This window comes from Oryzias latipes, chromosome 4 (assembly GCF_053564925.1).
Source record: "Oryzias latipes strain Hd-rR chromosome 4, Olatipes_Hd-rR_3.1".
Lineage (NCBI taxonomy): Eukaryota > Metazoa > Chordata > Actinopteri > Beloniformes > Adrianichthyidae > Oryzias > Oryzias latipes.
In genome coordinates, this window is record NC_136240.1 from 26,868,170 (window position 1) to 26,890,650 (window position 22,481).

At 38.5% G+C, this 22,481-nt stretch overlaps 1 protein-coding gene across 3 annotated transcripts; it reads right to left on the reverse strand.

The window, feature by feature from the left end:
- Positions 1-5,580: 5,580 nt before the first annotated feature.
- On the reverse strand, positions 5,581-22,270 carry prrx1b (paired related homeobox 1b). 3 transcript variants are annotated; one of them, XR_013655609.1, is made up of 6 exons: positions 21,546-22,238; positions 18,124-18,299; positions 12,777-12,958; positions 8,946-9,011; positions 6,399-6,509; positions 6,134-6,277 (listed from the first exon to the last, which is right to left on the reverse strand). XR_013655609.1 is itself a non-coding variant. In XM_004068142.4 (5 exons), the coding sequence occupies exons 1-5, from the start codon at positions 21,793-21,795 to the stop codon at positions 6,145-6,147; spliced, it is 807 nt and encodes a 268-aa protein (XP_004068190.1). In that variant the 5' UTR covers positions 21,796-22,238; the 3' UTR covers positions 5,581-6,144. The 3 variants fall into 3 exon arrangements, 2 of the variants coding, with proteins under 2 accessions (XP_004068190.1, XP_004068189.1); XM_004068142.4 differs by lacking the exon at positions 6,399-6,509 and having other exon boundaries at positions 5,581-6,277; XM_004068141.4 differs by lacking the exons at positions 6,399-6,509; positions 8,946-9,011 and having other exon boundaries at positions 5,581-6,277; positions 21,546-22,270.
- Positions 22,271-22,481: the final 211 nt, after the last annotated feature.

Here is a 22,481-nt window from a genome sequence, read left to right on the forward strand (position 1 = left end):
TCAATGATTTGTGAACATCAATGGTCTCCATGGATTACATGAAATCTTTCCACCTTTATCCACCTTTGTCATGGTAGGGAGAACATGTCAATGTAAGGGTGGGGTCATCTAAGATAGCACAAGGGTTAAGATGACATAATTTGTATTTTTGAGTCACAACAACAGAGTTGTTGTCTTCAAATGCTTTGTTTTAGTTGTTGCATGAAACCAAAGAGTTTTGATTATCTGAGCATAAATTTAAGAGTTTAAAAAAAGTCCACATTTGATCACGATTTGCTGAAAACACCAGTTCAGTTCAATTCAATTCAATTTATTTAGCCCAAATTCACAACAGTCGTCTCAATGGACTTCGTACCTGTAATTGTAAAGTGAACATACAATCAAAAGTATAATAAATGCTTAGAATTGAATAGGAGAACACTAAACTTGAACTAAACAGAATAAACTAAACTGGTTGAATGTAGAGATCGGGGGTACCCCCTCCATTGTGGCTCTTGGGTAAAAAAACAACGTTTTTTTTAATTCAGAGGTGAATGAGACAAAGCTGAAAATGGACACTTTATTCAACTCAACAGCTGAGGCTTATCAATCAAGGGGGAACTGGCTGCAGACAAGATAGCGGCAAAACATCATCAGCCGGAAACAGAAATGCTACAAGTTTTCAGAATTGTAGCATCATTTATTAAAACTTTTTCATGTGAGTAAACGGTTCAGTGTGCAATAATGAGAGGTTAATACAAAGCAAAAACGAAAACAGTTTATTCCTTTCAAAAAGGATTTGAACAAAAGTGTTTAACAATTTCTAAGACTGTTACATATTCTTTTAACAGCCATAACTTTTTCACTCAAAGCCGCTTTCTCCACAACAGAATAAGTTGATTCACATTGATCGCAGGAGGAGTTACGGTCAAAGCAAAGCAGAAGCTGAAAGAAAAAAAAAATGTAACTATCAGGGTTTCCAGTTCAATTAGGGTTTTTGGACAAAAATAGAGTCTCATAACCCTAACCTTGACCGAACTTCCAGTCGTGGCTAATATAGGGGCGCCGTGTTCTCTGCAACCAGGTCCTCTTGGATCACTCTACCAGGCGCCTGACCACAGTACCCATAATGCATCAACAATCCATCAATCCTTCAAAGTCGTAGTAAAACATTGAGACTGGTTTTTGAGCCCTGTTTACCACAGAAAATCAACTGGAGGTTGACAAGAATTCATACTTTAGGTGCAATTGATTATAAGGGTACAATGTCTATTATAAGATATGGTTAAGCAATACAGTAAGGGTCACTATATGAGCTCTGTAAAATTTAGTGTGTATAACTATAATTTTTTTCGTTACACTGCCCACTATATTTTCTGCATTGAGATGATCCTACTGTATGTGGTATAAGATGTCTTTTATTTTGAAAGGAAGTCTGTTTAAAGCTAGGAACTATTTTGTATCTTGAAAAAAGACTATATTCTCTTTTTATTTATGTTTTATATATGTCAAAAAAAGAACAACCAATTGTTCATTTATCATTATAGTAACAATTACAGAAATACAAGTCAGTGTTTTATTTTTCTAAAGAGTGAAGTCAGACTTTGTGGCTCCTTTCAGTGAGAAATCAACCCAAATGGCTTCTAAGTTTCAAAGGTTGCGGGCCCCAGGTATAGATGATCCTTTCGGTTTGTTTTAGACTTTTTTTTAAGTCACTTTTTCAGCTAAACCGTTTTCACCATCTTGGACAAAAATGACGTCCCCGAATTAAATTATTTTATTTTGGAAATCAAAGCAAAAAAGGTGGAACTGAAAAGCCAAACAGTTTCCAGAAGAGATAGCTTCACCATCATGTTGGTTGATTTTTTTTCTTTGTTTTTTTAAAAACGGGAATTAACGTTTAATGTTTATAAATTAACTTCCAGCGTAATTATTGAAATTATGAACCATGGTGGTGTAGTGGTTAGCACTCTCACAGTGAGAATACCCTGGTATTCTCACTGTGAGAGTGACCAAGATTTTGCTCATTTACACCCAAACACACAAATGCCTCCTACTGAGCTGGATGCTGACCCACACCAAGGATTTTTTTCCACCTCTGACCCGAGGCAGAACAAACAGGTTCTCTGTCCGATAACAGTAGCACCTCAAATGGGACAGGTGCTGGCTGCCACCAAAGTCATGAAAGGTAATAAAAGTCTTCCTCAAATACTTGACAGTCGACAACTTAAAAGAGGTCACCATTTAAAGAAAGTGATCAACGTCAGCCTCTCTGATGAATCAGGCGCCTCTGCACTTTGCACCAGTTCTTCTCGGATGCCAGTGACTAAAAGTTTCCTGCAGAGTCATCATAACAAAACAAAAAGTGCTTCTAATTAAGGGAAGGGGGGGTTTTATGACTTCCTATGGAACAACAGGACTCGGAGAATGTCAGAAGAAGCACATTTTTGGGAGGAAAAGCAGCCAGGATCTGTCAGTCCCTGAAGAAAAGAAAAACAAGCACATGCTGGCGATTGGCAGTGAAGTATGGTCATCAACTGTGACCTTCAGATGGCAGCTCCTCGCTAATTATGTTTCTTTTACGATCCGACCCTGTATGTGTGTGCGTGTGTTTGTGTGTGTGTGTAATCACGGTGAGTCAGTCGCACAAACTGCGCAGCCTCTGGTTCAACTGCCTGCGTGGAAACTGCTGCTGGTTTCAACCGCACACTGTTAACAGCTGTGGAGTTTCTGTTTTTCTGTTTCCAAAAGCGCTCATTAATGAAGCGTTTGTTATCATGCGGTACCGGCGGCAGGACGAGGGCCGCTGCAGGCGGGTGGAGGTGGTGGTGGTGGTGGTGGGGGGTTTGGTGAAGCAGGGATGGGTGCCAGGCTATGAGGATGAAGGGAAGGAGAAGGTGGATGGTTGAAGGGGTTAAAGGAGGCGCTCTCCTACAGACTCCTCACCCCTCCCTCACTTGTACTGTCTCCTTTGTAATGAGCTCCAGATGTGTTGCTGAGGATGGGGGCTGGCGGGCGTGGGTGAAGGCTTGGAGGGGGGGGGGGTGCCTTGTATGTCATGTGCTCAGGCGAGGAGAGACGCCGTCCAAAGGGACGCTGTCAGCCCTGATGGAGTGGCTGGCCACGGCCTAGGGGCAAAAAGAGGAGGAGGACGGGAGTAAAAGGCTTGGGTGGAGGAGAAGGGGAAGGAGGGGGGCAGAAAAGATCTCCACATCTGGAATCACTTCAGGTCAGCCCGGGCTCTGGCCGTGAAAGGTGAGCCCGGGCGCCTGGCAGGGGAGAACTCAAAGGGGGGTGGGGGCTCTGACACTGGACATACCATAGTCAGGGATCAACGATCAGGAAAACAACCAGCAGCACAAAAGCAAACAGCAGAAAAGAAAGCAGAAATGTTCCTTAAATGTGGATTTAAGTTGGGAAAAAGTCACTGAAGTCGCACTGGAACCCCCCAACCTCTGTGAAAACGCACCCCCACCTCGCTCAGAGGCACATCTGCAGAGAGATCATTTCATGAAAAGGCCAATAATGCACCAAAAAGGTCTCGCACTTTGAAAAAAAAAATTGCTTCACTAAACCTGCTGCCCAAAACTTTTCCCGCTTTCATACACAAAGCCAAACCCCCCTGAGCTGCTTCACAAGGATTCCCACAGAGCTGAGTTTAATGAGAGGATCACATGTTGGACGCATAAGATGTAAATCTCCTAAATTAGCTCCAAATGTCAGATAAAAGTCCTGAAAAAGGGAAAAAGTCGAGCATCTAAAAACTGCAGTGAAGCGTTTGAAACCAGAAAAAGCCACAGACTGCACAGGCCAGTGCTGCAGGAGGCAGAGCGGACCAGATCAGTGATCAACTAGATTCCATTTCTCTGGACTTGATGATAAAATAACAATTGACATCAATCATCATTAATGCAGACAAAGCTCCATTAGATTTAAGGAAACTAAATCTAAATCGTTTATCAGAAAGATTACCTGATTAAAAGTCCCTTTTTTGCTCTTTTTAGTGGCCATTTCTTCTTTTTTCATTTTAATTTTAATTTTGTTTCTAACACTTTTTGAATTAAGGTCAGCTTAATGCATTTTAATTTATCCACTTCTTCTTTCTTGTGACTTTTTTTAACTTGCCATCATTTTTAGTGTGGTTTCGACTTATTACTTTCACTATTTTTACCTTTTTCCCCTAATCAATAAAGGGTGACTTTGCTCTGCAATTGTCTTGATAACCTCATACACTCACATCAACTACAGTTTCTTATTTATTTTTGAACTTATACCATTTTTTTGATTGAAAAGCTAATCTAATTTAATAATAATAACTTCAAAAATGTTAGTAATGCTCTTGATATTGTGCAAACGTTTATTATTCTTATAGCCTGTTCTTAAAAACCTGATTGGATTTAACTTTGTCCACGTTTTCTGCCCTGTAGTTCATCATGATTCCACTAGGGGCAGTGGAAGGGCTTTTCCTGCTCATTTCAAAATGGCTGCCTCCTTGAAATCTCAAAAACCCTTTTGGCGGGAAAATGTGTAGCTTAGTTTAAAAGAATTATGGTGAGAATAACTCATCTATATACTTTTAAAATTAAAATGACTACTTGCTGTATTGAAAAAAAGACTACATTCTTTTATAATTAATTATTTACATTGCAATTACAGCATGTTAAAACTTTTCTGACCAAATTTGAGACTCTTGGTAAATAAGGTCAATATTTTAACATCTTTAATATATTTAACATTGAAACTAAAATAAACAAAAACCTACTAAATCCCCAAATGCATCATAATTGATATTTTCTATTTCTTATAAAAAATAAATTATGCAAATGTTTAATTGTGGAGTGCATAAAAGTGTTTAAAATAAACACCTTTTTAAAAATTTACATTTTCTTGTCAATTCTTTGAATTAGCGGGCTCTTAATGGAATAAAAAAAATCAGTTTGTATTTTAAATATATCATTTTTAGTTCTCCATATAATATATCTTTATTGATGTCAGTGGGGGTGGAACAAAGTGTTTTTTTTTAAGAGGTTTTCTTTTTGGTATGAAAGGCTTGTAAATATAAACCTGTGATAAAAGCAGCCCCCTAATTGGCCGTCTTCTCCCTGAACTGTGCTTTTCCGGCCCGTGTGAGTCGTTTCGGAGGGAGAAAGCCGGCATATGTTTGTTGATGGTGGAGGTTACGAGGGGCCACAGAGAAGAAACACCTTGTATGACAGCCGCCGAGCTAAATGAGGCCCGCGGGTCCTCCATATTAAGGAGAGGATTTCCCTCCTCATAAATATCCTGTTTTTAAGATGGAAATTTCAGCAATCAGAGGAAGGAAAACACACACGCACTCACACATACACACACACACACACACACACACACAAGGCAGGAGCGGCTTGAGGTTTCTCTGAAGGAGAATCTATTCTCGGGTCGTAAATCTCTCTTTTATGGAGCGTGCCAAGCTTTCCAAATGGTCCTGACTATAAACACGTTTATTTCTCATGGTTTCTGAAGCATGATTTAACTTAAAATGAATTGGAGAAGTCATACTTCAGACATAATAGGGCTTTAAATCGGGGACAGAACCGGAACTTAAGTATGTAGAAATGCTGCTTTGCTTGAATCGCATTTTATTAACATACAAGGTTCTGTTACAAATAAAGGATATCATATGGAATCATCTACTGGTTCTGGATTCAGAAATACATTAGCTTCTTCTTTTATACTGGACTATAACATGAACATCAAAATGTGTTGCTTCTCAGTGGTATAACATGGAAAGAAATGAGGGGGTGAAAAAAAACTATTTAAAAAAATTGGATTAAATGTCAGACAAAGTCTGCTGGATATTTTCTTTTACAAAAAAAAAATAAAGACAGGTTGATCCCACTTGTGGTGCATATCTCCATCCAAACCCCAGAAGAAAGGACAAGGAGGTTATTCCATGTGTGGGAGTCTCCATTTAGAAAAAAAAGTCTTGAGACTGGAGATCATCCTTGGTTACAGTCACGATCACAATCAAGACGACATTCGGCTGCAGCATCCATGCCTCTTTGGGATGAGCAGGAAATCAGCTCAGGAAGAGAGGAAAGTCACAAAATCCTGCCATCAGCAACCCTCCAAACCTCTGATGTTGGTATGCCATCGAGGCTGCTTTGGTTTGGGCGTGGGGGACTCTCAGTTGACCGTGGGCACCTGGTTCAAGCTGTACTCCTTGGCTTTGAGCCGCAGGTTGGCGATGCTGTTGGCCATGTTCATCCCCTGGGCTGTGTTGGTGTTGGAGCAGGTAGGCGGGTAGGTGGCCATGGCACTGCGAGATAAAAAAGAGGGCGATGAAGGGGACAACAAGGGAAGTGTTATCTCTTCATATGATAGCTTTTAATTTGAAAACTGAACATTTACAGTTTTTGAATGCAGAAAATCATCTTCACCTTAGTACTCTGATACTTCATTACATAAAGTACAGTTACACAGAGTTTTCTCAAGATTCCATCCAACCGGGTGAACAATTTGTCTTTACAGACCGGAAGTCACAACAAAATCTGTGATAATACAGAGGGGGAAAAAAAAACGTGTTTTTACAAAATAAACAAAGATATTTCCTAAATATTCAAAAATTCAAGACCAAACTGGAAATGAACATTGTTTCCCCCTAAGATTCTACCAAAAAAAATAGTAATTTGTACTAACAGACATTGAATGTTACATCACTTTTTTTAAATTGTTGGTGTTACTTTTGAAAATACACTAACAAAGTCAAATAAAGTACGGTAAGTCATAAACAAATCTGGCAGGTTTTCACACATTGTTGCCATGAAAACTATGATTGGTTTGTTGCCTAGAATGAAAAGGGACAATAGTTTATGAATCTTCTATGTCACATCAAGATTGGAAATAAGGACTTTTGTGGACAGGAAGTAGGACTTCCGCCATATTGAATAAAACAGAAGTGTCTTAGAGACAATATTACACCGGCATCAGCCTAAACTACAGACATGGACAATCCACATGCAAACTTTAACTGTGGCCCACTGTCACATACAGGGTTTTGTGCCAAAAAAAAAAAAAAATTCATTGCTTTTAGATACTTTCCCCTAGGAAGGTGAAAGCCTAAATGTGTGTTATACAACGTTATGCCCTGTCTATGCTTCACAGCGATTGGCCATCGCATCAATTGTGCGGTCTAGTTTAGTCTAAGGTTGAACTATTTTGCTAGCGACTTTCCTCAATAACTGCAACAAAATTCTGAGTGGAGTTTATACTTTGCAAGCCTGACGTGATTGTCTCCATTGTTTCAGTGATTTGGTGTTTTCAGCATGGACGACATCTTGCTCATACACTTGCTGCATCGGTGAATGCACAGCCACATGGCGGGGGGAAGTCTTCTGTTCGTTCATTTAACAGAATACAAATGTGAATTCAATTCTCTAGTGTAAGATGTGGGAATTTTAACTAAGTGGACTTCAGGTACGTTGGCATATCAATTGACAGGTTTAAAGATCTTATAAACCACTTATTACCTATACCAGGACACACAGTGTGCCTGTTTCATCTGTGGAACGATTTTTTGAGTTTGCTTTGCCATTGCGTATTCCAATTTAGCAAAATAAGTATGGGTTCGATGTCACAATATGTTGGACATATTGTGTACAACATATTGTGCCATATACACATGGCACGACAGGTACTTGTTGTTCACCTTTCGGCATATCCTGTCAGGGATCAGCTTTCTTTGATTCGCACAGGTGGTTTGGCAGTTAGTGCGAAGGGTTCACACTGGACGACCTTCATCAGGGAATCAAACCCTAATTTTCCATGTGCACCTAACCAATTGAGCTATCCAGCCACTACTCATGCAGTTGCACCATGGGTGTACAATTGCAATCGCGAATGATGATATCAGCAATTGGGGCGATTCTATGCTGAAGCGACCAATGCAACTTGAGCGATTGCAAATCGCTATGAAGTACAAACCGGGCATTATGCTGCAATGAGTGTGGGCGTGGCAAGTGTAAACATTGGTTGCCAAAACAAAGTCGGAGATTTTCCAGATTCAGAAACTTCTGCAGTTCAACATAGAGAAATATTATTGTGATATGGACTCATACAATCAAAATTTGATTTTAGCGTGGAAGTAAAGCCATTTGGCCAGGAGGTCATGGGTGCAATGACATCATGCCTGCTATTATGCAACATACACATCAGGCATGTGAAGCGTGTTCAAGAATGCACTGAACGTGGGTTCTTGAACACATATTTGGCATGTGATGTTCACGCTGGACTCTCGCTACCAGATACTACAGTTGGAAGAGGCTTGGAGCGAAATGTCAAAGAGGTGCAAATCTGCAAATCTTGCTTCCGGCTTTTTCTTTCTCAGGTCTATTCTGATAAATGAAAGACTTGGTATCATATAATTCCTAACATACACAGTTATTAATTTCTCCTTCATGAGCGATTTTCAAACGGTTGGCACTTCAGTGAATTGAAGGGAACACCATCCATACGTCAATACCAAATCCGAGTCCTCTATTGGTTAAAGTTTAACTTTAACATACATTTTGTATGTAGAGCCTGACTTAGAAACATGTGTAGCGACACAGGAACACAAGAGTTTTTGACATGAAAGCCCGAAACTTGCATTTACACATCTTATAGACTTTTCATTCATAGAGGTCACTTGTCTGTACATTTCCAAGGCTGGTGTGAATGCAGTATAAATCCAAATTATTTCCATCTCTGGTGTTTTTAGAGAACTTCAAAATAACTGACATCCAAAAAAACTAAACTTGACTAAAAGAAAAGCAACACAAGCAGGTTTCAACAAACTAATTGGAAATACAAGACATAGCAAGATGAAAATGAAAAAGGCCGCTGATAATAACTCAGTGCTTGAACAAAAAAGCTTGAAAAATGCTGGAGAAACATGCAAACACAAATACGACAGGAAATGAGTTGGATGTAGTAAAATGAATGCATACTTGTTCTCTGAGGGCAGCATTTTCTGTGGAACTCGCGCCGGCCCCCCCTCCAGCATGGGATACCAGCTTCAGGATAATATACAGTCAAGCGTTAGCACCACACAGTATTGAACCTGCTTCACAAAAGCCTTTGAATCGGAGCCTAGAAGCTCTGATTGTGTTTCGGCTGCAGCTGCAGGCTCTGACATTTTAGACTTGATTTCATAACGGCAGGATTACTGGAAGACTGCGGCTGATGCAAACAGAGTCACAAAAAAAATGCAGCCCTGCTGAGCTCTGTCTCTTGTTGCTGGCTTCATTATCTGGAGTGGTGTAGCAGAGAGAGGTCACAGGGGTCAATGGTGGATTTAATACGGTTTGTTTTCACATTATCGCCTCATCAGGCGGGGTCGCAGCCTCTGGTTGCGCCCCTGAGCAGGCCTAGGAGGTGGGAAAAATTGTGTTTCCATTTAATGCGATTTGTGTGGAGTGAAATCAGGTCAACGCAGGATACTTTTGCAGGAAAGACAGAGAAGGAAAGTCATGGAGAAACGGAATAAAAGGGAAGATCTAACTGTCATGTTGACGGCTAAACTCAGTTTTTGGTCCTGAACTCTCATCTAACAAATCTATCTAACTTGAATCCCATTAGAAATGAGGGGGAAAAGAAAATACATCAATATTTGAATGAAATTTTAAAAAATTGATGAAATTCTAAAGATTTTGACATTTATGGAACAATTTATGGAAGTAATTTTTACAGCAACACTTATGGATCCCAGACTATTGTACAGTGCTATTTGTGTCCATTGAAATGTATAAATAGCTGTCAAAGTTAGTTTAATTTGAAATTGTTTTCTTTATCACACATTAAACTGATTTATCTGTCAAAAAAAATATTTTCAAATATTTACCCAGAAAGCTTAGGAGCAGACATTCCTGCAATAATTTATGTTGTTATCAAAAGGTCAAACATTTTATTTTGAAAATATAAAAAATAATTAACTCCTATAGAAAAAGGCATCACTTAAAAATATATTCCTATAGTGAAAGTTAAGAAAAATTACTATCCTAACATAAGAAAAGTGTCAATACAACAATATTATTTTTATGTGCAACAATCAAAATCGGGTTACCTCAGGAGGAACGATCGGCTTGATCAAAAAATACATCTGTGGGCCTCCATACAAAGCACAACCAACAAGTTTGTGTACTTTTTTTATACATTTAATTACAGAAATCCAAATTTATTTTTTTTAGAAAACAAAAGGTAAATCAACTTTTATGGTGTAAAAAGTTGTTTTGTTTCCAAAAAAACAGCAGAATATTTAACCATAGATCGTGATGGGATAATATATCAACTAAAAAATACAGCTTAGCTTAACAAGACGGCAGAAAATGAATAGAAAAGATTCAGCAGAAGACCTAAAGTACACAGAGACGCTTAAAGTATAAACATAATTTATGTTTAGGTTCATAAGTTATTCAAAAAGGGATGTTTGTCAATCGAGTTAGTTCTAGTCCTTTTAAATGTGTTTCCTGTGCTTTACACTGCTATGGTTCAGCTTTTTTTTTATTTCAAGCAAAACCAGTTTTGATGAGTGAATACCGTTTTTTTTTTTTTTAAGTGGTGGGATTTTTTACTTGTGGTGCATTTGTGGGCTTTTAGAAGGATGTGCGCCCCCTCCCGGCTCATTCTGTAACTAGTTCCATTCTATAATAGACTTCTCATTGCTCTTTCACCCCCACAGCCTCACACCGCACACTCGTTTTCCTGATATCCTGCCCAGCATTTAACTGAAAAACTGGTAAAATAAACCATAAAACAATTTGTTTTAAATCCAAATGAAATAATGGAAGAAAAAGATTTCAGCTAACTCTGTAACATGTGGCATTAGGAATCTGGTGTGATGCTTCTTGCGTGCAGCAGATAAGGTTGTGGGTTCAGTTAAGGGGAAGTAAAAATACCATTGTTTTATGCCGCTGATGCAGTGAAAATAAAAAGTGCAGCTCATCGGTCTGAGGCAGTTTGAGTGCAGGTGGATCAAAAGAGATGAGCACTTTCCCAGGAAAGATGAGGAGCATGTTCAGGTAGCAGAAGAGAAGGAAATGAAACAATAACAGGGACGGTGTAAGGTTTGCTTCTTGAAACAGCACCTTCTTTTTTTTCAACAGAAGATCTTATTTGATCGTCTGCAGGCAGGCAACATAGTGACGCATTGTCTTCAAACTTTTTTCCTTCAGTTTTCACTTTGTCGCTTCTCATAAATCATTGTTCTCATAATGATGAAAAAGGACAGTTAGTACTAAAAAGCGTCCGACTCAGAGCGACTTTTTAAAAATCTCCGCTTGATGGAACAAATGCAAAAGAATGTCATTTTAGTTATATTTTACGAGTTTGTTTTAAATGCTTTCTGTTTCAAGACATCCAAGCCCAAACTTCTAATTTTTTTGCAAATGGAGGAAGTTTCAAAATAAAACATCAATATTCAAAAACCTTGATATTATCATAAGATGACGAAATGCAAAACGGACAAGACTTTTGATTTATTAATAAAAAAACCTACAATACTAGAACAATGTAATTATGTTTTTTATCTTAAATTGTCATTTTTTTAGACTTTGCAATTTTTCAAACGAGCTGAAACACAAACTCTACTCATTTGAAATTCTTTGATTTTCTTTTGACTTAAAAAATAAAATCTGTCTCTCATCTAATTCTCTTTCAACTTCATAAATGTGTTTAACTGGTTTCACCTTTTATTGTTATTTTACTTTAAGCTTTTTTTTTTTTTGTTAAACAAACTTCCTCAGTACACACATCTTTCCTTCCACAGTTTCAAATGTATTTCAGGTTATTTTGTTGTCGTTGTTTTTTTGTTTATTTAGCATTTTTAGCATTTACTTTTAAAATGCTTATACACTCTAAAAAGAAAAAAGTTGATCCAACTTAATTGAATCACTTCAATCAGTAACAGGTAATTGAATTAAGTTTATTATTTATTATTTATTTGTTTATACAACTCAAATTAACACATTTATCTTACTTAATATCATACATTTATCCAACTCAATACAATGTATTTCTGGCATCGGTTTTTATCTATTTATTGCTTTCACTATGATTTTAAACATGTTTAAGTTTAGGCCAAGAAGCCTTGCAATTTCCATATCAAAGACATGAACGACCCAGCAATGTTTTGCACTACAGGGCAGGAGCTCAGATGTCTTGAACTCTGTCTATAATAATGGAAAATAGTGTTTTTCCGCACAAGGGGGTTGCTCATCATCCTCTCCCACACTCTAACTCATGGTGCAGAAAGAAATAAACACAACAGGTTAAATTACTAATAAAAACAGAGTATAACAGTTAGACAACAAAATACATGGACAAAAACTCACACTTAACCCCCAATCTGCCCAGACAGGCAAAGAAAGTGGTATCCCACAACTCCTTACGCTGCCTAACGTTATAATGTCATGACACATTGACCTTCCCACCAAAGTTGCACCAACTTAATTGAGTTGATTGAAAGTAAAATACCTATGACAAACAACTATGTGATATTTTTAAGTTGAATAACTAATATAAAAGATTTATTTTCACCAAACTAAGTAATTAAGTTAGATCAATGTAAAAACGTTCATCTTTCCAACTACAGCCCAAATACTGTTTTTAGAGTGTAGTTATAAATCATTTGACCACTGACAAATGTTTTAAGCTTTTTTTTAGACCGTCCAAAGCTATACAATCAAATCTTTAATATACTTTTGTTTAAAATGTTGGCGTAGAAGGTGGAGGCGAAGCAGACTTCAGGTGGATGAGAGAGCAAACAAAATTAAAGGAAGTACCTGTAAGGGGCAGCACTGCCCCAGGATAGGTAATCGTTCTGGCGAGGTGCAGGGCGCGGCACGATGGGCTGCTCCACTGCCGTCACTTCTCCTGAGTAAGACTTGAGGAGGGAGGCATTTTTGCTGGCCAGCATGGCTCTCTCGTTTCTGCGGAACTTGGCTCTTCGGTTCTGGAACCAAACCTGGAACCAAACAGGTGGAGAGAGATGAAAACCTTTGTCATCGTGAGATGTGTTTTTTTTTTTTTTTTTTTTTGAGCCCTCAAACATCCACTCCGTGCTCAGGTACATTGAGAGGGTAGGAAGTGATGTACAAATTTGCTTCTGTTCATTTAAATGGATGCTCAACTTTTAGGTCAACCACTTTGAAGCTATGTTCCCACTGGCCTCAGCAACATCTATGTAAACGCAGATTTCCCCTTCCTGCTTTCCCAGTGTGAACACTTTTGGCTAAAGGCACATTAAAAAATTTGTGTCACATGCCCGGCGTGAACAAAGCTTTACAGAGGGTTTAACTGTTGTAACATGATGCCCGATCTTTTTTTTTCTATTCTATTGGAAATGTTTCTGTTCGGGAAGGCTGTTGGCCTCACATTCATAGGAGTTTCCAGGTTCTACGACTACATTACTCCCCATACCATCAGTTATCCACCACCATGCTTGACAGTTTGAGATTTTAATGAATTTCTTAAAACAAACGTTTTTTCTGTTTGAATAACAGCTTTCAGTGAATCATGAAGTGTTGCAGATTTTTTTCAAAATCCAAATATTGCAGTTGTCAGACCTCTTATGAATCAGGTGAATTGGTTAAGTTCGTTTAAAAAAAAAAAAAAGTTCTGTGCCAGCTGTGTGACAGTTGTGCAAATGAAGGCTACTCTGAAGGCTGCAGCACGGCTCATGCACTTTCCAATTTGTCCCAAACTGGCCCAACACAGAGAGAAACTGGCCTCGGTTCTTTGATTTTCATGTAAATGATTCACAACTTTTAAGCTTTCATCAAAAGCAAATAGCAACATTTGGAGGTAACGTGAGGTTGACCATCCAAGATCGGCAGAGAGGCTTCCCAACCCCAACCAGAACTAACATCTGAACCCACCAAACCATAGATTTAACCCCTTCACGTTGCTAGTGTGCAGTGTACCATTAGATCCAGGACTAATTATCACATCAAACAAGAAAAAGTTGAATAATATTTTTTAAAAATGAAGACATTAACACCTGCATAAAGGGTTTGACCCACAATTCCACCTACAGGGTAGTGAAAAGTATTTTCAGCTTCTAACCTTTAATCTAGATTTTGTTCAAGGAGTTTCTAACATGCACTACATTTGCACACTGAACTGTTATCTGTATCTCAGTCTTTTTGCTGTGACATTGACGCGTCAACGGACTAAAATTGAAATCCTGCATAAAGCTTGTGTTGCGTTGCGAAGGGACAGATGTGAGACACAGACGTGTAACGGAGACACACCACAGACAGTCCAGTGGAAGTCAGCCTTAAGACAGGCATGTCCAAAGTCTGGCTCATATTCCAATTTCTACCGGTCCGCAGGTTCTTGTCATAGTGAGCCCCCAGCTCTTTCTAAACCTGTATGTACGATTTCTTGATTGTGGTTGATTCATTCCGTCATAAGCCGTTGTAAACATGTGGCAATACTGTGGCACTTTCTAGTTCATTTGTAAGATGTCGACCGTAAACTCAACAGATTTGTTTCTCTGATCCAAACCGCAGTGTTTTGTATTTCCGAATAAGAGAACTGTGTTATTTTCCCCTTTCACGTGATTCACATTTAGAAGCGTACAGTGAGCATTTAATAGTAAATAATATGTAACATTTCACATAAACCCAGATTTAATATTGCAGAAAGTCCCCCCCACGGATTTTTGTATTACTGGTCTTCAAAAACAAAATTCTAAGTAATTTGGGTCCAAATGTGTTTGTATGTATTTATGTTCAATGTGAAGAAATGATCAAACTAAAATAATATTTTAATGCTATTATCAGTGTTTAATGATTGCAGGCTGATTAGTTGGCCTCACGCTTTTTCTCCTCAACAAATCTGTCCCTCTTTGCAAAGTTTGGACACCCCTGATCTAAGAAAGAAGATCAAGTAAATGCTTTTCACATTTAACTAAACCTCTGTGTAATGCTGTAAAAATTATATTACTGTAAACTAGTATTACAGTGGCAGCAGCTTTAAAACTTTATAGCAGACAAACATCTGTCCTCCACTGACTCGTTACCTCATGAACATGAAACGTCATCACAGTTTTCTGACTTCAGGCTGATTTTGATCATCAGATCAAATACTTCAGCAAACAGGTCATCACCGGAAATTATTCTCGGATCAGAAGACGCTGCTGTGAACTGGCTCTGTGTGTCCTCCTTGATGTTCCTTGCTAAATGCCGTCTCACACAGCAACTGTGTGCATTTAAAATTGGTCATATGTGAATGTGGAAAAAGTGAGAAAAGTTGTGGTCCGGATGTGACGTTTTCACATTAAGACCAATTTTTCTACACGGATGAACCACATTTAAACCACGGAAGTACGAATAATAAACAAAGAATATGAACTGTGCATGATTATTGCGCTGTTTACATGCAATCCATTATTGATTTGTGCATCAATTTTGTAATTTTAACGGTAAAGTGCGCTATACATGCAATAAGAAATCTACATTGATGGAACATGCGTGAAAAGTCTGTTAGACCTATGTGGAACGCCTCTGAAAAGCCAAAAATTAATGTATGCATCGAGCAACTATCGCGCAGAATACCTTAAGTATTATGTAATAGTGGTGTATAAACTATGTAAAATGCTCATAAACTGCGTTATTCTCAACCGATCAAAAATTTTGAACAACTCAAAACTGAATTCAGACCTGTCAGCCGAAACCCTCGACGGACATCTGCGCACATCGATGTATGACCAACGCAAGAAACTGTTATGAATTACGTATATCACACATGTAACATCAAAGGCCAATACTTTATATGTGGAAAATGCACAAAATGTACGTAGTGGCTGTGTGACATGGCCTTAAGGCAACCAATTCCTCTGTTGCATTGTGGGAAATGTGTGCTTACATTATCTGTTTCCACGGCTTTTGTGTTAATTTTAAAAATAAGCCCTTTTGTAAAGTCCTTAGAAAAACATTACATCAACTCCCCCAATCCTCCATTTTCAGATCATCCATTCCATCCCTATTGTCCCCCACACCCTCCTTCCTGAATGGATGATGATTTTGATTCTTGTGGGGGGGGGGGGGGGGGGCTGCTAACATTGTTTCTCGCTGCGAAATCAAATCCATTATTAGGAGCCGTGGGCGCTCTCAGGGCCTCACTGCCCGCTGACGCAGCGCCTCAGGAATGAGCAGCGTCTCTTTTATCAAAGGATTTCTGCGTTGCTCTCCTCTACACATTAATCACAGATGTGCAGCTTTTCCTCTTTCCTCGCTCTGCGCCTAAATGCTTTCAGTGATCTAAAGAACGTAAATCATGTTCTCAGACAAACAGAAAATGGATTCTTTAATTACCTGTTGTGTAAAGATGTTTTATTTTTATTATATGCCCACATTAAAAACTACTTTCTCAATCTGGTTGGAAGATTACACTGTTAGTTAGTTTTAAGTCTTACACATGTGAGAAAACGTGATAAGTCATTTTGTTTAAAGAAAGAACATTCATAATTCCATAGTGATCAGATTTCTTCTTAAAAGCAGCAATGTGTGAAAAGCATTTAACTTGAGTCTGAAAAGCTACTTTGGGTTAAAAATCATTTGTTCTAACCTCTGCAAAATAAACTGCTCCAAATATTCAAATTATGTTGCACATAGCCTAAACTGAATCCTAAAATCACAAAAAGAATATAAAATTTACCAAAGAAAACAGCATTAAAGGAAAACGTACATTTTACTAAGTCATCGGCACAGTTTCTAGATTAATTGTTAATGTATAACAGCTAAAAATGCAACAAACAATTCTAAATTTAAAATAAAAAAATAAAAGAAAGGGTATGCTGATATAAAGAGTGCATTAGAACAATAAAAGCAAAGCAATGACAGAAGAAAGAGCTTTTTATTACCCTAATAAATTGTATAACCGGTACTTTAAACCACCCATTAGATTACTAATAATGTCCCAATAATGACTGGATTAAATTCATTGAAACCATAATTTTTCTTTCCTTTTTTTTCAAATCAAAAGCGATAAATTATGCATCGCTATTTCTGCGTCTCAATATGTCAAAGCAACAAATGGTTCAGTTTTCCACTCATGCCGAATGGTTAACATTTTCTCATTACTTTTATCACTTAATCACCTTTAAATTCCCTTTAATACTGTTTAGTTTGTTTTCTTTTTACCAGACAAAGTATAGTTTCTTCACATTTTGGAGCTCTTGCTGCCATTTTGTGTCACAGTAAAACAATTTGAATATTGAAAATTGTTTTTTTGTTTTTTTATTCATTTGCCAAAGCCTATCAGACGTATTCCTGTAGTGCAAGTGTAAAACGTTTTAGAGCAATGAAAATTCCTAAAATTGAATTCAAGACAAGTGACTAAACACATTTGGAATTTTCTTGCACCATTAGCCTCATTTGGATAATTAAAGTGTTTATAAATACAAACCGGGTTAAATCTGTGCGGTTAGCTGTTAGCCTTGCTAGGTGACTCATCACAGTTTCTGGATCTGATTCTTCAACTTGAGCAAACTTTGACTGGATTGACACCAATAGACTTAGTACTTAAAAATACCTCAAAAATATGAAAAATGATTATGTTTATTTCAAATACAACTATAAATATAGTCATCAAACAGATTCTGCAGCGAGTAGGTTCATGAAGGAACCTGAAGACTTTTGTGATTTGCAGTTTCAATAAGAAATCCCTGAAAATGACAGTTAAGCAGTAAGTATTCAATTTTGTCACGCTACAGGGAAAAGTGATTAAAAAAGGGAAGTGTACTCTGTGTGTTCACATTACATTTAAAAAAATGCAAGTTTAAATTAGTTTTGTCCTACAGAAACTTTACGAGGCAGACTATTTGTGTTGCAAAATAGTGTTTATGGTTTACTCTGAAGATAAAAAGGGAACATCTTCTTCCTCATAATATAAGCTTTCTAATGATAAAAAAAATTTTGGAAGACGTTGTCTTAAAGGTGCTGTTGACTGTACGGTGCGCACTAACATCCCTACTTTTACTGTTGTGATCCCTTCCTGCCGCTATCAGGACCAACACGATTAGTAGAGGTTCAGATTTTCATATCATAAAATGGCATTCTGAATGGAGGCTGTTGGGAGAAAAGTGGCAGAGATTGGTGCATGTTTGTGCAGAACGTGAGGTACCTGGACTCTGGCTTCCGTGAGGTTGACCCGACGGGCCAGGTCCTCCCTGACAAACGCATCGGGGTAGTGCGTCCTTTCAAACACCCTTTCCAGGGCCTGGAGCTGGCTGCTGTTGAAGGTGGTGCGGTTCCTGCGCTGCTTCCTCTTCTTCTTCTCCTCTGTGTTCATCTGCTCATCTGGAGAAGAAAGAAAACCGTTGGGTCCTTTCCTTCAGGAAGTAAACAGGCACACTGATTTGGGAGTTTTACATTTTTTTAAATGAAAGTTTGCTGTCGTTTTGCTGTCAAACCTGTGAATCCTGCAGCAAAGAATCTAATTGAAAACATGCAAAAGTCTCATCAAAGGTTAATTTTCACCAAATATTAATAAAACACGCTGCCAGCTACATTTTTTAAACAGCATTCAAAGGATTAAAAAACAATTAAGGTCTTTTTTTTAAAGTTGATGTGTAAAGTCAGTGCTTGTGGCCACACAAAAGCAACACTTTTACAGAGAGGAGAAAACATTGCATTTTAATTACACACACAAACATCCACAAACTGTAACCGCACACACATAATGAGAGAAAGGTGATCCTTGTTTTCCACACTGTATTTTCAGTTTCTAAAGTAAGCGTAAAAAATAGTTTTGTTTGCAAAAAACGTCCAGGTTGGGTTTTTAAAAATCAAAAATATGAGAGTATAAATCAAAATAATTTTTTTTCTTATTTCCATAGTAAGAAAAATAGCCTGTTTTCTAAGGCTATTTAAAAGCATGTTTTTATTTTCATATCAAAGATAAATTAACATAAAGATTGTAAAGAAAAGTTTTAAAAAATTAAAAACAATTTTGAGGAAATTGATAATAAACCATTCAAACGTCTGCATGTATTATTTAGAATGTCATAAAACTAAAACCTGGTATCTGGGTATTTAAATGGGACAAAAGCAGCATTTTTTTTTTTACTGTTTCATTGTCTGCTATTTTCCCGATCAGTAGCTCGAACTATGACGTTGTTTGACCCCAAAAATGAAAAAAATTAAGAAAATCATATTTTACTTGAAATACGCATTTTATTTCTTGGCTTTGATTTATTTCTTATTGATCCTTTTTTTTTACCTATTGTTTTAACCTTTTGATTGTTTTTTTATGTGCCTGGGTTTCGAATGTATGACGCCTTGTTTGACTGTGGTCATTCAAGGTGCCATTTAAATGAATAATAAACATAAACTTTTTTACAATTTAACCCTTTTTAAAAAATGTTCTATTTATTTTCTGAATAAGTAATCCTAAGTAACACATTGGAACTTTCTGAGTATGTTTCCGATTATTGTGGGAAACTGTTAAAACTGTTTTTTTTTTTTTTAATTTTTACGTTTATCTTTAAAAATAATCCTGAATTTAAGTTTCCAGCGTGCCGCTTACTTTCAGGTCAGCTACTTTTCTGAAATCCAGGACTCTTTAGTCTTCTTTGGGAATGGGAAACATGAAACTTTTCCTTAGTAAACACACAAACAGGCCATCAGTGAGTGTCACAGACTCTGTCATTAGGCTGCTTGTTTGTTTTGTTTTCACCTTTTAAGTGTTGATGGACCTCTGAGAAGCTTTTTATTTATTTATTTACAGCTTTAAAATTTTCAAAATTTGCCCAAAATTTCAACGTTAACACCGAATAATTGGTTGTAGAATTTTTTAATACATATTTTTTGTGGAGATGTTTAAAAAAAGACTGTAAAGGTTTTTTTTTTTTATATAATGCATAAGGAGATCCTTCATGTCTTTTACTCAGACTGGCAGAGTATTTATTTATGATATTAAATTTAAGTTTCAAAAAAAGTACAATTAAAACAAAAAAAACTGTTTTTATGAACCTCTTGACTCTGAGTCAAGTTACAAGTTACTTTTGTTTTTTATTACATGCATTCTAAATGATGAATGAGTTAAAGTAATTAAGATAAAACTCATCAGATCCAGATAATTATGGATTTGCCCTCTGACCCCTGGGGGGGAGGGGGGTTAGGTTGCTGAGCCCCCTGGACTGAAAACTAACAGCTTCACCTCCTGGAATTGTTCTTATCTCCTTCCCTCTTTAAAATGAATAGACCAAACCCTGCAGTTTACAAAATAAAAAAAGTACATATAATGAAAAAATGTTTTTTATTTTCCCAAAAATAAATTCTGAAGAGTTCTGAAGAGCCTCTGATTTGTTCTATTTATCATTTTAAAACTAAACCGGTAACTAGAGTCAGCGCGTGCGCAGCGGCCGCCGCGCCGAGCGCAGCCGAGCGCCGGGGCTTTTTCCCCGGCTGCAGAGTCAAAGCAATCCCGGTGCTTTACGCGCAGCTTCGGAGGTTTTAGAAAGACTGTAGGAATAAAAATAAAAAAAAGAAGGAATAGTGATGCGTTCGGTCAGAAGTCCGGAAAAAAAAGCAATTTAAGATTTAAAATGAAAATAATCTTTTAAAAACTTTTTTTTGAATATTTATTTCCAATAAAATTAAAATGTTCATTTTTCATCATGAAAAATGAACAAATTAATAATTTTAACATTTAAATAGCTAAGTCTGGTCCGCAAAACCAAGTCAAATGCACTCCAGTCATCTTCACCGTCATCTTCTTGGTGATTTTTGCGCAGCTCGGCGCGCGTGAGCTCACTGATCTCATTAACAGATATCAGGGAAAGTCAATTAGCTGCGCAGCCGGAACTAATCCATGTAAAAACACGCGCAATTTTAACACTTGTGTCTGTCAGTTTACAATTACAGCGCAGATTAAAGCGCAGATGATACGGATTTGATCTTATTTCTTTTTTTAAAATAAAAGCGTGCGTTTTGTGGACGTGATGCGTTCATCTGTCTGTAAAGGAAGCAACCAACAAGAATAGGATTCCTTGAGATGCTTTAATTTGATACACGCGCTTTAATTGTGACTAATGATTGTCCTCCGGCCTCCTGACAGTGTTTGACAGGATGAAAACAGCCGTGAATCACCAACGTGACCTGCCCACTTCCTCCCGCATATTTCTCCCGCAGCCGCTGCGACACTTTTTAGTCTTTTTTTTCCCTCCAACAAATAACAAAAACACTCATTAAAGCTGGAGACGGGGCAGATGGCGCGCTGATGGCAGAAGGTGGGGGCTGCATTTGTTTACTCTCAAGGTGCGTGCAACACGCGCAAGTGGCCTTAGACTCAGCTTTGAGGATGAGGAGGAGAACTTTGTTTATCTTGGAGCCCCGCATCGACGCATAAAACCTCACGTGACGCTAAATTAACAGTCGTTTCTGAGAGGTTGGGGGGCGTCACGGATGCCAAAATTGAAGGATTCATTTCCATTCATGCGCAAACAAACGGTTAGGCTTCATCATCTGCTGCACTTTTTGCGCACGACCGTGGTATGTCTCCATGTTTCCCGTTTAAAGTCGCTTCTGGTTTTGTCAACTTACTCTCCTGCTGGGTGGTGTCGCTCCCGCTGGTCAGTCCTGGCGACTCCAGCATACTCCTGCCGGCCTCCCCGACGCTCTCGTCAGCCTGCGTGCCGACCATCTCTCCAGCCTCCTCCAGGTCCAACAGGTGGCTGACCGAGAAGTTCTTCTTAGCCTGCAGGTTGTCCAGGTTATTCGACGTGATGGGGCTTTCCAGGCGGTTCGTTATTGTGACTTGCCTGTCCATTACATGCGCATAGCTAGAAGTCATGACGCAAGGGCGGAAAACTACGCGGCGGCGAGAAGAGAGAAGCGAGGAACCACAGGCGACCGCGCGTAAATCCGCGCGTGCAGAGCGCGCAGGCGGCGTCCCCAGAAGAAAGCCAGGCGCGAGCTCGAGCAGAACATCCAAACTTTGCGTTCCCCTCTCGACGACTTTCTGCAGCTTTCCGAACAAAAGCCCTCACAGCCAATCCATCCAGCGGTGCACCAAAAATGTAAGGCCAAGCGCAGACTCGGGTTCCTCCAGCAGAACCGAACCCCGGAGAGGTCCGGACGCACGACTTCGTGGAAAAGACAAACTCTTTAGAGGGCTGCGCTCCGGAGGAGTCACGTAGGAGAGGTAGGAGCCTGCTGCCGCTGATGACGACCAGATGCGCAAAGCCCCGTGTGCGCGCGGAGCTGCGCGAGGAAGCGCGAGGAGGCAGGACTGTACCGCCCGCTGCCCCCCACCCCTCGCCGCCCCCACACGCTTATTTCAACATCGTCTTTAACAGCAGTGCCGTAATTACGTGGCATCCAGGGGCGTCAAAACACAACAGATGAAAAAATACATTTATCCTGAGAGTAGAAGTGAAGTTTAAAAGAAAAAACAAATAAATGTTCTGGCAGATGTGAAACTTCCTCCAAGCTCGAGAAGTTTTTTTTAAATAGTGAAACGCTTTTTGGAGCTGAAAG